The 15,986-nt window shown below is 34.9% G+C and overlaps 1 protein-coding gene across 1 annotated transcript in view; it reads right to left on the bottom strand.

Annotated features, from left to right (window-relative positions):
- Window positions 1–15,986, bottom strand: part of LOC125678524 (deleted in malignant brain tumors 1 protein-like) — an 83,910-nt gene that overhangs the window by 64,226 nt on the left and 3,698 nt on the right. The window contains exons 2-12 of the mRNA XM_056155246.1: window positions 10,784–10,946; window positions 10,036–10,211; window positions 9,398–9,554; window positions 8,952–9,127; window positions 8,636–8,786; window positions 5,850–6,019; window positions 5,391–5,547; window positions 2,692–2,864; window positions 2,410–2,572; window positions 1,554–1,723; window positions 1,097–1,256 (exon numbers count right to left, since the gene is read on the bottom strand). Of these exons, the coding sequence (XP_056011221.1) occupies window positions 1,097–1,256; window positions 1,554–1,723; window positions 2,410–2,572; window positions 2,692–2,864; window positions 5,391–5,547; window positions 5,850–6,019; window positions 8,636–8,786; window positions 8,952–9,127; window positions 9,398–9,554; window positions 10,036–10,211; window positions 10,784–10,946 (1,816 nt within the window). The remainder of the gene's footprint in view (window positions 1–1,096; window positions 1,257–1,553; window positions 1,724–2,409; window positions 2,573–2,691; window positions 2,865–5,390; window positions 5,548–5,849; window positions 6,020–8,635; window positions 8,787–8,951; window positions 9,128–9,397; window positions 9,555–10,035; window positions 10,212–10,783; window positions 10,947–15,986) is intronic.

Genomic DNA, 15,986 nt, shown 5'->3' with positions numbered 1-15,986 from the left:
ACTCTTGGTTCAGATGATGCATTCTATTCATTATCATCAGTTTAACTGTAAGAATTCATCCAAAATATTGTCTATGGAAAAATTTTAGAGAAATACCTGCCTTTCTTTTTCATAGTGGTAAAGGTTAACATAAGAGTGCAATCTTGATTACTTTGAATAAATTTTGATTAAATATCATAAACATCAAATCATTAATAAAGTTGTGCAACTGAACTTTAAACAGGTCAAAGACCGGAAATTTAAGCTTGTTTAAGCCATATTCATAATAAAATATCAAATGGTTAACTTTTTGCTTGCTTTTTTTTTTTTTTTTATCTATTTGTATGAAACAAATTTCTCAATTTCAATCAAATATCGTTATTTTTCCCAAACTTGAAGGCCCTGGCTCCTGGATTCAAGGGATAAAAAAAATCCCTGATAAGGCGGGGGTGGCTATATAACCAATTCACTGAGCAGTCAAAAGAAATTCAATTCTGTAAATTTATTTGGGCTCCATTCTGCATAAACATTTAGATAATCTGGAGTCCAGATTCTGAGCAATTATGTGTAATCAACCTGACCATTTGCATACATTATCCAGACTGTCACACTTCACTGCACCACTATCAATGTACAGGAGTGATTACTGATGAGTGTTAGGTAATTGGCATTATTTTCGAGGGTAAACCCTATAAAATTTGACAATTTTTTGGGCGAAAATCTGCGTTATGCAGGGTTCGCATTATAACAAGGGTGTTAACATGGGGAGCAATCTGTTCTTCGGGATTTTCAGGCAATAAGTGGGGGTGGCAGGCAATATATCGAGGGAGCTCTGTACTGCCCTGCCCATTTATCTAGATCCCTAACTTAATATTCTAATTCCTGTTTCATTGTAATCTATTGAAAGTATGAACACCGATTCTTACTTGGTACAGTAAAACATGCTTATAACAAACACACTTTTAACGAATTCACACTTATTCCCAATTAATATTTATTTTACTATAAGAGAAAATTTCATTGGATATAGTGAAGTTTTGTTATAATGAACTGTTTTTTGCTGTTATAACTGTTGTTACTGCTGTGCTTTACTGTATAATTGTAAACATGTATTTACCAAGGTAGACCCAGCATTTTACAGGCCACTTGAGCAGCCACAGTGTCAAAGTAATCATCACAGACTGTTCCCCACGTCCCCTGGTGGTAGACCTCTAATCGACCCTCACTCCTCGTTGTTCCTCCCACCAGCCGCACTCTCGTTGGTTGAATAATGGCAGCTACAGAAATAATAAAAAGGCATACAGTTCAAAAAACATCTAAATTGTGATTCAAATGGACATCTTTCTCATATAGTATGCATGTAAATATTATCACTTGAAGTGTTGTGCAAACAAAAAATACACCCGATAATTCTCACATTTGCATATGACAAATACATATTAATATGTAAACTGTGATGCAAATTAAAATCGACATCTTTCTCATATAGTATGCATGTAAAATATTATCACTTAAAGTGTTGCATAAATGATTTAAAAAAAACAACAAAAAAACAAACAAATGATAATTCTCACATTTGCATATGACAGATACATCCTCAGTGTGGTCGCAGTTATTGTTCCCATACCCCCTGTGTCCACAGAACTGGATACCCTTTTCCGTTCCAGCACAATTCACATCATCCAGAAAGATTGGCCCTGTGCCTCGTCCAAAGAAGGATCTTCCTTTGGCCGTCGCATTTGCCCTAGGCAAGAGTAAAACAACCATCGGTACAAATATACAATACAGAGACGAAATACGTGTGGTAATGGATGTAGAAATGTTTACAACTATTAAACATTTCAAATGGGCCAAAAAGCTTCTTTTTTTTCATTTATGAGATTCAATAAAATGAAAATTTATTGAAAACATTTTTTGCTAGAAAAGAATTAAGTCTATCAAATTTTCCTCACAAAACTCATCACATGCATGACTTTTTTATTTCAGACACATGAAGCACCGTGAATGGTGAACATGACTGAATATTTTCTACCCTCGACTTTTCTTTGAGAGACACACATGTAGAAAAGTCACAACTATAAACCACGTTCTCCAGTGCAATTTTTGTTTGCAGAAAGGAAAAGATACAAACAATAAACTTTTTCATCAAAACCTTACAAAATCTGGGAAAAGTCATGTACATATACGATGTCAAATCTTAGGATCAGCAGTCTATAAATATCATAATATCAGAAAGCTGTAAATGCATCTTCATCAAAATACACTGTACATGTAGTATATAATTAAACTTTACTTCCAAAAATTGAAAGTCATTTTAGGGTGCCAACAGTTTCTGAATTTAGAATCCATATACCCGTTCAAACAATTTAGATTGCATACCTGTTCAAACAATTTAGAATGATACCCGTTCAAACAATTTAGAAAGCATACCCATTCAAACCCAGTTGTTTACACACTACTGTAGCTTCTGAGCTTCCAAAAGCATCGTCGCAAACAGTACCCCAAGTGTTGTTTATGTTGACCTCCAGACGACCCTGGTAGCCTCCAAATTGTCCGCTAGCATCCACTAAGCGAATCTGCATCTGTGTTGTTGCTTAAAAAGTGTAAAGAAAGGAAATACATAAATTACCACCTGTTCATTTAGTCTGTGTATGAACATTTTACACATTTCTATGAATCATATTGGACAGTGTACCACTCTGCAAAACTTACTGTCCTGACAGATGATCCCAGCGTCTTCATTATGTCCACAGTTGTTCTGTGTCCAGCCCCCGAATGGACAGTTAGCCAGGGTAGTTTCTGTTCCTACACATCTCACGTCGTCCATGAGGATTTGGCCGACACCATTACCGTACGGCGATTTCACCAATCCCACTGCACCAGAGCTACATGTATAAAAAATGGCAAACTCAGTATAAGTTTGTGCATGTTTATAGACTAAAAAATAAGTAAAAATATTATTTTCACTGATCTTTTAGTAATATGTAGTCGAAGTCAGATTTATACATTAACAAAGGTTTGTTTCCAAAAACAAATAAAATTAAATGTATAATGTACCAATACCAACTCTTTTTTTATTTACAATGTATACGTTTCAGGGAGAGAGGGGTAAAGTTAACAGATTTTCCCAGTGCTCCCAGCTATTGTCAAAAGTCAACTTTTTAACATTTATACAATGTCATGTATAAGCAATAAACCATACATTAATTTTTGGTGCAGCTTCATCTAAGAAGTGAATCATTTAGTGTGAATAGAAATTTTGGTACTTTTATTTTGGGTGAATTTTTTTCCCACCCACCCCCTTCCAGCACGCAAAAATTATACCAAATATACAGGATTTATTTGTTTCCTACCAACTGTACATAATTTTAACAGAATTTAAGATATCAACCACTCAAAAACAGGCTCTTACTAGCACTTCATATACATTTTGTTTGAGGAACAATAAGATTTTGTAGTTTCTTACTATTAGGTATTATCAACTGACTCTAAAATGAAAAAAAAAATTGTTTGAAAAGAGTAACATGTAGCAGAAATTTACTAAGTTTTCAAAATTGTTTAACAAGTCCTGTCCCTTTTCACATTCTCATCAGTGTTCTATGGTACGTCTCACATACTCTCAACACAGAACAAGAAGCACGGATTGCTGTCTCTTAAAAGTATGTCAAATTAAGTTTGTGGCAGGGATTCTGCGATTCAATAGAAACTGCTACAGCATACTTTTGAATTATGTGTAATTTGAAAAGGAAGAGGAAAAGTATTTTCCATTAAATATTACCTTTTACTTTGTGTCTAACATCTTCATTACAGAGAAGTGTTTATATCTGGATTAACACATTCTGTGACTTTAACTATCCTTCATTACAGAGAAGTATTTATATCTGGATTAACACATACTGTGACTTTAACCGTCCTTCATTACAGAGAAGTATTTATATCTGGATTAACACATTCTGTGACTAACTATCCTTCATTACAGAAAAGTATTTATATCTGGATTAACACATACTTTGACTTTAACCGTCCTTCATTACAGAGAAGTATTTATATCTGGATTAACACATTCTGTGACTTTAACCGTCCTTCATTACAGAGAAGTATTTATATCTGGATTAACACATTCTGTGACTAACTATCCTTCATTACAGAGAAGTATTTATATTTGGATTAACACATACTTTGACTTTAACCGTCCTTCATTACAGAGAAGTGTTTATATCTGGATTAACACATACTGTGACTTTAACCGTCCTTCATTACAGAGAAGTATTTATATCTGGATTAACACATTCTGTGACTAACTATCCTTCATTACAGAGAAGTATTTATATCTGGATTAACACATTCTGTGACTAACTATCCTTCATTACAGAGAAGTATTTATATCTGGATTAACACATACTGTGACTTTAATCGTCCTTCATTACAGAGAAGTGTTTATATCTGGATTAACACATTCTGTGACTAACTATCCTTCATTACAGAGAAGTATTCATATCTGGATTAACACATACTGTGACTTTAACCGTCCTTCATTACAGAGAAGTATTTATATCTGGATTAACACATACTGTGACTTTAACCGTCCTTCATTACAGAGAAGTATTCATATCTGGATTAACACATACTGTGACTTTAACCGTCCTTCATTACAGAGAAGTATTTATATTTGGATTAACACATACTGTGACTATAACTATCCTTCATTACAGAGAAGTATTTATATCTGGATTAACATATACTGTGACTTTAACTATCCTTCATTACAGAGAAGTATTTATATCTGGATTAACACATACTGTGACTTTAACTATCCTTCATTACAGAGAAGTATTTATATCTGGATTAACACATACTGTGACTAACTATCCTTCATTACAGAGAAGTATTTATATCTGGATTAACACATACTGTGACTAACTATCCTTCATTACAGAGAAGTATTTATATCTGGATTAACACATACTGTGACTTTAACCGTCCTTCATTACAGAGAAGTATTCATATCTGGATTAACACATACTGTGACTTTAACCGTCCTTCATTACAGAGAAGTGTTTATATCTGGATTAACACATTCTGTGACTTTAACCGTCCTTCATTACAGAGAAGTATTTATATCTGGATTAACACATACTGTGACTTTAACTATCTTTCATTACAGAGAAGTATTTATATCTGGATTAACACATACTGTGACTGTAACCGTCCTTCATTACAGAGAAGTGTTTATATCTGGATTAACATATACTGTGACTTTAACCGTCCTTCATTACAGAGAAGTATTTATATCTGGATTAACATATATTGTGACTAACTATCTTTCATTACAGAGAAGTATTTATATCTGGATTAACATATACTGTGACTTTAACTATCCAGTTCTTTGTGAAATATCAGAATCTACCTACAATGGGAGGTTTAACATCCTGCAGGCCACTGCGGCGTCAGCGTTAGACCACATGTCATCACACACCGTCCCCCACTGTCCGTTGTACTGTATCTCTACACGTCCCTCTCTGTTTGTGGGACCTCCAGCGAGACGGATTTGTATGGGAGGAACATTGTCTGCAGTGGATTCAGAACCTTAGTACATTGATTCTTACAAAACGTTTTGCTGAAAACTTTTCCAAGCTGTCTTTATCTTCAAAAATGATTTGTATTGATTAAATATTTTTAATGCATACATGTATAATACATGTAATCTCTGTTTGATATGATAAAATACAAACTTCTCATTGTAACACTAAATTTTGTTCAGGGCAAAATTGACATGAAAAAAAGATTGCACACTAAATCAACATATCACATCTAATTCAATATCTTCATTATTTACCCCCACCTACGCCTTGAATTACACCTGCTTATACCTGGGATACATGACACAGCAACATCCTCATCATGTCCACAGTTGTTGACCCCCCAGGGTTTGCGGGTACAGGACTGAAGGGCAGTCTCGTTTCCAGAACACTCCAGATCATCCATCCATATCGGCCCTATTCCGCCTCCATAGGACGATCCCCTTAACACGGTTCCTCCCCTGATTATCAAAATCATTTTTAAAAAATGAAACAAGCTCCAAATTTACTTTTTTGTACCTGGCTTTATATACTAGTAAACTTGACAGTTTTCTTTGCTGAAAACATGACCAAATATTCCATTTGATAAGATTATAAACTTTAACCCTTACTATATTAAAAAAAGAAAAACTGAACTTGCTCAGTGGTACATTCAGAGGCTAAATATTTGAAAATAATGGTTAATGTGTTAAAACTTACAGACAACCAAAAAAAAAAAACAACAACCAATAAACAGTTGATAAAACAAACTTACACGCAATCTAAAAACATAAGTATATAATGATATATGTAAATTCTGCATAATTGACTAAATTACACTTTTTCCTTGTTAATAAAAGAAACAAATGTCTCCCCAGCTCTGTAAATTGAAACTGCTCCAAATTACACCCTCTTCCCCTTAAAGGACACAACGCATGTTTCTAAACTTTTCCATTTTTTCAGCAAAATTAACTCTTTTTATGCCTAAAACTACTTTAAATGTGTTTTAAATGAAATATTTTGCGTAGTTTTCGAGTTTGAAAGTGATGAAATTCAAATCTTGCGATATGCATATTTTCTTTCGCTAGTTTACGCGCCATTATGTGTGATGTCATATGCGCCCTCAGGTTTGAAAACATCTATTAGCCATTTCATAAACAAATTAGATTTAATCGACAAAAAACCAATTATCACGTTAACGGCTTGTGAATAATAATGCATTAAGATGTTTTGTGCCGTGCTCGGGTGTACTAGTTGTCGGTAGAAAGGAGTTAGACTGAGTATTTTTCAAAGGAAGGTACAAGAAAAAAGACATGGATAATTTTTTTGTTGGAGCAAGAACTTTACCTTAAAAAACACACCCAGTCACCTTTTCAAACACCGTTTGGACAGAGACCTGATAAACTGCGAGAAAATGGATATATCGAAGCTATAAGCACTGGTAGGCCTATAGCATACATTCTGTTTTGCTCTTCAAATTCAATACACACTCGGATCAACTGACCTTCACCTTGTAACAACATATATCGACGATACAATGTAACTTCTACCAACTGGTAGATTTACAACAACAACAAAAAAATAAAGATACAAAATAATTGAACTTTTAATTATACAAATAATAGAATATTGTATTTTCTAACTTTAAATTGAATTATAAAATTATTTCCTTATTGAACTCGTAGCATCTTGAGTGCGTCAGTAGGCTATAATGCCGTGCTCCCACTTTGTACTTCCTAAAGACGTGCAGATCACAATTCAAAAATAGTAATAAGATTGCTTTATCAAAATAAAATAATGTGATTACAACTTTAAATTTGAATATTTTTATTGATTTGTGTGTGTGTTGTCTTTTTCTTTCTTTCCGAAATGCACTCGTGACAATAGCTTGGCATAGGGCCTAGTTGTCAACAATTTAACGTATCATAATTTGTCTAATCCAAAAATAAATAATGATTGCACTGTTTATTTTAGAAAAACAGCGCCAATTACAGATGTATAAAGGAATAACATCCCCAAACAGTTTGTAGACAGCGACCCATATAAACATTATTTACTCACAATATTGCCGATTTCATACACGCTTTACTCGCTATATTTGGGTATTTACATCGTTATATGTGTGCACTGGTGGCGAACACATATAAAACTCGGACAATTTGTCAACCTCGATTTAAATGTTGCCCATGGTAAATAAATTAGGCCCCTAAAAGTTGAGTTTTTAATAATATCTCACAGTACTTTCACAATCCGAAGGGTGTATGTGACGTCACTGTACCACGTGACTACCTACCTAATTAACTTGACTTTTTGAAATCGGGGCTTAGATTTAAGTCTGTATTGTGGTTAATTATCGCAAAATTTCGGCGAACGAACTATTAGAATTAATTACTATAAGCATAAAGAAGACAAAATGCATGCAATATTGTATACTTTGAAAACATGAGATGTGTCCTTTAATGTACTGCATGGTATGGAGGAGAAAGTGTGAGCAGATACATGGATAATTATGAACTGCACTTTGTGCATTGAGGAAAAAGATGGAGAAAAGATTTAACATTGATGTGACCAATGTTGTTGTACATGATATAAAATTCATCACTGTTATACTGTATGTTCAACAAAATTTCGAAGCTATCCAATAAGCCATATCGAGAAGTGTTCACAAGCTATTTTACATCCCCACCCCTCTTAGATCCATTATAACTTTCAGAAAAATAATTGGATCCTCCTGTCCTAACAATATGCACATCTACAAATGGCAATGAAGCATTGTACAAAGCTTTAAGTTTATCGGATGAGCCATATACGAGAAGTGTTCATAAGCTATTTTAACATCCTCCACCCTTCTTAGATCCTCCATAACTTTAAGGAAAATAATTGGATCCTCCTGTCCCACCAATATGCACATCTTCAAATGGCAATGAACTATTGTACAAAGTTTCAAATCTATCAGATAAGACATAAAGAAGAAGCGTTCACAAAATTTTATGACGGACAGACAGACAAAAAGTACAAAAACAATATTTCTCCCCCGGGAAGAGGGGAGACATAATTACTCATATACCCGAACTAGACATGTATTCCTTAAAACCAACCTTTGGTATCCAAGCTGATGACAAACCACATTAGCTTCTCTTCTGTCAAACCCATCATCACAGACTGTCCCCCAGCGTCCAAACACTTGAATCTCTACGCGCCCTTGATACTGGTTCAATCCTCCCCTCAGTCGCACTTGTACATTTGATGCTGAAATAATGTTTTTTTTTAGCTATATTCTTCCCTAAACAGATTTTAATCTCCCCACACAAATCTTTAAATCTGTACAATTTTCCGTTTAAATTGAAATATGAATCTAACGTATTCCATGTGATACTATAAATACAATTGTCTCCTTCTCAGCACATTACTTACGACCGGAGAGACACAAGACACCGGCATCCTCAGAGTGGTCACAGTTATTGGTTCCAAAGGGTTTATGATCACAAGCTCCAAGCCCTGTTTCATTCCCCAGACACTTTACATCATCTAACAAAATCGGACCAGTACCAGAACCAAACATGGCATTTCCAACTGGCACTGCTGTAGCACTGAAATAGAATATTTGATGGTTGTATTGAATTTTGTACTAGATAATTGATGCTACATGTACTATATAAACAGGAACTCTCAATCATCCATTTCTGTTTAAGGGCAGTGGTAAGAATGTTCTATTGAAGAAAACCTCAAACATTTCAAATATTTGCTCACAAAGACAGTCTTAAAATCCACAAATTGTACATGTAATATGATCACAATTTTTTTTCCAAAATTATGATGTAAATTAACAAAATTTGTGATTCCTACCATGAACGTTTTACCTTGTTTGCCCTTTGATGTTACAAACGACTCGAGCAGCTTTCTCGTTCCATTCATCGTCGCATATCGTTCCCCATGTATTGTTTACCTGGATTTCAATTCGACCACTGTACGCATCTGAACCATTCACTAGTCGTAACGGAATATTGGCAACCTGACCTGTTATACAGCAATTATTGAAAAAGATACAAAATATACTACGTAAATTATACTGTGTAAATCAAAAGCATATCATACAGTGTCATAGGGTTTTGCTCAGCTCAGATTGTGTCAAAATCCTGTGCACAAAGTCACATCATACATTGACTTTGTTTTTGCCTTCAACACCTTCATCAATATGAAATTATTGCCATTTCATAATGAATGTGAATGATTTGCGTATGAATCTTGATAAATATTGTACAACTAAATTAACGGTTGGGAATTCTCCCATAGAAATGAAAATAGAATGTAAGTATAAGAAATAAATTTCAGTTTTGATAAAATGTGAGGGTATGAACTGCAACGCTTCGCACCAGCATACTTAAAATTTCACGAAGCCCTAATTACGAAGGCATAAAGTGTCACAGTTCATACCCATATGTGTATTTCAAAAATGAAATTTATTTCTAAAACATGTTGTAAAGAGCCAACAAAATACCTGCATTACAGTCTACCCCTACATCCTCATTGTGCATGCAGTTTTGTACACCCCATGGTTTGATCCGGCAGTTCAGCAGAGAATTCTCATTACCAGTGCATGTCACATCATCCAACCAAATCGGCCCGGGTCCTTGTCCAAAATAAGCCGAAGAACGGGACACCACGAAGTTATTCCTGAATTCATAAGGTCACTTAGTATAGTACTGTACTTACAAGGTCATTTAGTATAGTACTTACTGGACTTAAACAAGAAATCAGAACAGCAATTACAATGTCACTTAGTATAGTACTTAAAGAAATAAATCAGACAGCAATTACAGAAATTACTTGGGTACGTCCTTTCTAGAAATATGGACTATATATTTATCACACAGGTACTTAATCAAACTACATTTCCAATGTTTTTGCCTTTGATATCTTTACCAATTGTAATGATGGTGTAATAGTCATTAGTGTCATTTGAGGTTGATTTTTTATTGATTTAAATTTTCTTTCAGGTGTCATTGAAATAATGTGTAGCTGAGAATTCCAACAGAAAGGAAAGTAGAATGTAAATATAAGAAATAAAATTTTATTTTCGAAAATTCATGAATTCACAAAGTATGCTGGCATAAAGTGATGTAGTTATGCATTTTCGAAAATGAAATTTATTTCTTAAATAAGAGTTTATCACAAATACACTAAACAGTACAGTATTTAAATGTCCAAATTACTGTGAACTTTCATTGTACTATCCATTTTCTTACCTGCTATACAAGCCCAACATTTTACATGCCACAACAGCAGCATTTCTGTCAAAGTGGTCATCACAGATTGTCCCCCAAGTGTTATTGTGAAGTATCTCAAGCCTTCCTCTTATACCTCCCACAACCCCCGTACTGCTTACTAACCGGACATCTCGTAACTGAGCTGAAATTTAACAAGACGCCAATGGGGTCTTAACAGAAACTTGTCAGTATCACACAACAAAAAAATGAGGCTAAAGGTGTGTAGATATGTTAAATATAAGAGTACAGTTGTTACACTTTGAAAACTGGATGTCCTCAGTTTATTGGTGATGGAAAAAGGATGATTCTTTTGATTTTTTTTCCACTAAAAAATTATGGCTTGAACAATTTGTTTATCTTCTGTGAAAATGCCTGCCAGCAGGTCTGGAGTTTAAATTACATAGCAATATGATGCATTACAGTACAATTACTTAGAAAATTTGACATTACCATTATCCCTATTTTGAAATGTAATGCATTACATAACATTACTTGAGAGTACATTACATTACACAATATACTGATATCAAAGAAATGGCAGAAAAATTATTTCTTTATAATATGATATTTATTAAAGTTAGGAAACACATCAAAGTTATTCATTGCATTTGATAACTGTCTTCAATGTTTCATCTTTCAAAGAACATCTGTCTCAGGTCTGTATATCTCCTATGTATAACTCGAATTTAAAGACAATATCCATTAAGTTATTAATAGATCTTTTTGTTCATAAGGTCTGATGGATTAATCTAAACCTCCAAAATATCATCAAATATTTGAAGTAACGTAAATGTAATGTGCACTACAGTATATTCTTAATTTCTCCACATGTAATGCATTACATTACCATTACTGGCAGGCTGTGAAAACGTTTAAGGTGAAGAAATGTGGAGGTCCAACATGTTTGATAGCTGGTGGCCAAATTGTCCAGTAGTACCCAGGTACTACGTAGGTAAATTTAGTAAAACAGGTAATCCAGTAATTCTCCAGTAGTACCTAGCTACTATGTAGGTAAATTTAGTAAAACAGGTAATCCAGTAATTGCAGTGGAAATTAAGGCGAGACAAATTTGGGGTTCACTGTAATATATTAAGCTATGATTGGTCAAACTTTACAAAAACAATGTTAAAAGAGTTTTTATTTTTATCTGTGTGGTACTGGAAAGTAAAAATATGCTTTCAGAGCAAAACTTACATAATATGTAAATTAGTAAGTAGCCTACTGTGTACAAATAGCTATGCAGTTTCTAGCCACACATTTACGTTAACCGCTTTAAAGCTTGTAGAGAATACTTGCCATGGTAACAAGATTCTAGTCTACTTTAGATATAAGTATTTTCTTGCCATATTTTGTAAAATTTTGTTTTCACTTTTCCTATTTATTAAGATATATTCGATACAAAAACATGTTTTTGGTCAAAAAGCCCTCAGCTACATTTCGCTATAATCAGATACTTCAAATGCCATGACTAATCGAAAGGAGAAATTGCAATGCAACAGTCAGGTGCTCTATGCAAATATTTCGTGACAGGGTCTGACCGCTACAAGTGTTAGTATTATCAACATTAGGATGGACACTTTTTAAAAAAAAATTACAATTTTTTTGAAATATGAAAATGTCATTTATCTAGATCTATATGCATCGGTTTCAAACCTTATTGTTTTATCTTTTTTTGTAAGGTTTCCTAATTTCCCGCCATCCTTTCAGCGGAAATACTGGGGAAAAATAAATTTAAATCTAGAGGAAGAGAACTGATTTCCGAATTGATCCCCAGCCCGCAGTTAATTTTTATTCTTTAAATAACCTTAATAGTCAGTGCATTTATCAATGAACCGATCGACCTGATAACATCCTGTATCAGGGTCATGTACGTGCACGTGATACTTTTATCAGAGTTATTCCGGATACTGATAAAGTCAGAAAATGGCTGTGCTAAGATATTGCATTTAAGGATACCTGTTCCTCCACCTCTTTTTCATATAATTTTTTTTCTTCAAAAGTTAGCTTACTAAACAGACTGAATGCATTGACCTACATTAATTCAATCTCCTGATTTTAGACTATAGTGTATTAGCAGATCCCGGCCGTACATTTTGACGGTTAGATCTATATAACCAGTTCTGTTTTCACATTTTTCAAAAAATACTTTGATGGCACAAATGTGCAATATCAGTGGTTACTTTTATGGTCGATGCGATGCATAATAATGAAGTGATTTGTGTCACACTGCATTACCCCAAAGCGACATCATAAGTTCCAATATATCTAAAATCTTTAATTAATGATCCTCCTTCACTTTCTTGGATATGTGTAAAGAAATGAAATCCAATTCGATCATTATTTTTCTAATAAAGGCAGATTACTAATAATTCAAAGACACTCAAATTTGGCATCCATACCCGCATCCATACCCGCGAGTTTATGAAATTCTACGGGTATCACCAGGAATCACCAACAGTAATTACGTAAAGTCAGATAGTAAAAAAAAAAAAAAAAAAAAAAAAAAAAACCACCAGTAAAAATGAAAAATTAAAAAAACCTCATTGTAGGAAAAAGCAATGTTAAAGTCGTAGTTTTGAAACGGACTTCTTTATTGGACGATGGTGAATGAGAGTGTTAATAATTTTCTCGACGCAAGAGGTCCATTTTCTCGGAGGCCCAGACACGCCTAACATTAGTGTCGTCATTTGTAATCGTCATTCTCTTCAACTCTGCACTTTGAATATCCTCCTTAGACTGTACAGATTCTGTTTGTAATCTCAGTTTGGGCCCAGAGTGGGAAAAGTATGAACATTCTTTTAATTATTTGGATCTTCCATCTGCTTATTAACATTTCCAATGTATAATTGACCTCTGATATCGTTACCATCTTTATATATAACTGACCTCTGATATCGTTACCATCTATATGCTAACGCGCTTCATGAAGTGTGCTGGCATAAAGCGCCGTGCAGTTCATTATTTCTAAAATGAACATATTTTTGTCATGTGTCTTGTATCAATAAAATATCTATAGATATATTTAGAATATCGTAATGATAGAGATAAAGATAACACATTATGCTTTATCTTAAGCGGTTGTCAAAATCCACTACTGTTCAACCTTGTATATAGGGTGCCTGACTATGTTCTATCCCTTTGTTATCTGATATGGAATGAAGAAATGTTCTGCTTGATAACGAGGCGGGTTTGTATGGGCGACAGAAACGACAAAACATAATTCAAAACAAAATCAACAGTATTTAACTCTAATAATCACAAACTGTAATAGAAAAATGCTATATATTATGTGAAACAAATTACAAATTGTTTTCTTTGCTAATTCTAAATAATAAAGTTTATATCAAAATAAACGAAGTACTATTACAAATCGAAATGACAATCAAAAATCAACGTACAACAAGAGATGTTTGTAAAACACATATGCCCCCCATGGTGCAAAATTGAAAAGGGTTACACACACACACATCATTTAATTGAGAGTAGTATCATCAATTCAAAATATTGAGCAGACGATATCTTCCTATGTCAAGAGTGGATTGACCATGTGACCTCAAAATCAATAGAGGTCATCTTCTTCTGATGATGTACCAGTGTATCAAGTCTGATGTCTGTCAAGCAAAGGGTTCTCAAGATATTGAGTGGACAGTATATTCCTATGCCCAGAGTAGATTGACCCTTGACCTTTAACCTTTTGACCTGAAAAACAAAAGGGGTCCTCTTCTTTTTATAACCAACCCACATATGAAATATCATTACAATCAAGTGAATGGTTCTCAAGATATTGAGCGGACAACTCATGGTCTACCACATGGGGTTAAGACCAGCAGTTTGACCTTGACCTTTGACCACGTGACCTGAAAATCCATAGGGATCATCTACTCTCTAAGGAAAGCCTCTGTATCAATTTTGGCTATTATAAAGCAAAGGGGTCAAAAGATATTGAGAGGACAACACATGGACTTAAGACCAGAGGTTTGACCTTGACCTTTGATCATGTGACCTGAAGGTCAATAGGGATCATCTACTCTCCAAGGGCAACCCTTGTACCAAGTTTGGTAGTTATCATGCATAGGGGTCAAAAGTTATTGAGTGGACAACACATGGTCTACCACAAGGGATAAAGACCAGCAGTTTGACCTTGACCTTTGACCATGTGACCTGAAAATCAATAAGGATCATCTACTCACTAGGGGCAATCCCTGTCCCAAGTTTGGTTGTTATCAAGCAAAGGGGTCGAAAGATATTGAGCGGACAACACATGGTCTACAGACCGACCGACAGACCGACAGTTGCAAAACAATATGCCCCCTCTTTTTCAAAGAGGGGCATAAAAATAAAACGAACAACCAAAACATGATGAACAGGCAAAAATGGAACAAACAGACAAATAGTATTGATTGATTATTGTTTAACGTCCCTCTCGAAAATATTTCACTCATATGGAGACGTCACCATTGCCGGTGAAGGGCTGCAAAATTTAGGCCTATGCTCGGCGCTTACGGCCGTAACAGTGAGGGCCCGGGTTGTTATATAAACGTTCCAACACCTGCCGCGACACGGGACCTTCGTTTGTTTTAGGTCATATCTGAAAGACCCGTGATTCTCACTTCTAGATGCCGAGCGTCATCATCGGAAACCCACGGTTGATTACGCTTGGTTCCTCTATCCGTGATGGAGAGAGGAACGAAGCGTAATCAACCGTGGGTTTCCGACGATGGCCAAGCGTATGCAAAGGAGCATTCTCTACCTACATTTACGTCTTGGTACGAGCGGGGCTCGAACACACGACCTCCCGGTTACGAAGTGAACGTTAAATATCACTGAGCTACCGCGAACGGTATCTAGATGACCGGTATAGTCGCGAGATATGACATGAAAGGTATCTATATGAGCGGTATAGTCGCGAGATATGACATGAACAGTATCTAGATGACCGGTATAGTCGCGAGATATGACATGAACGGTATCTATATGACCGGTATAGCCGCGAGATATGACATGAACAGTATCTAGATGACCGGTATAGTCGCGAGATATGACATGAACGGTATCTAGATGACCGGTATAGTCGCGAGATATGACATGCTCGGTATCTAGATGACCGGTATAGTCGCGAGATATGACATGAACAGTATCTAGATGACCGGTATAGTCGAGAGATCTGACATGAACGGTATCT

This window comes from Ostrea edulis, chromosome 2 (genome assembly GCF_947568905.1).
Source record: "Ostrea edulis chromosome 2, xbOstEdul1.1, whole genome shotgun sequence".
Taxonomy (NCBI): Eukaryota; Metazoa; Mollusca; class Bivalvia; order Ostreida; family Ostreidae; genus Ostrea; species Ostrea edulis.
The sequence above is the reverse complement of the archived record's forward strand: the minus strand, read 5'-3'. Positions and strand labels throughout refer to the sequence as shown.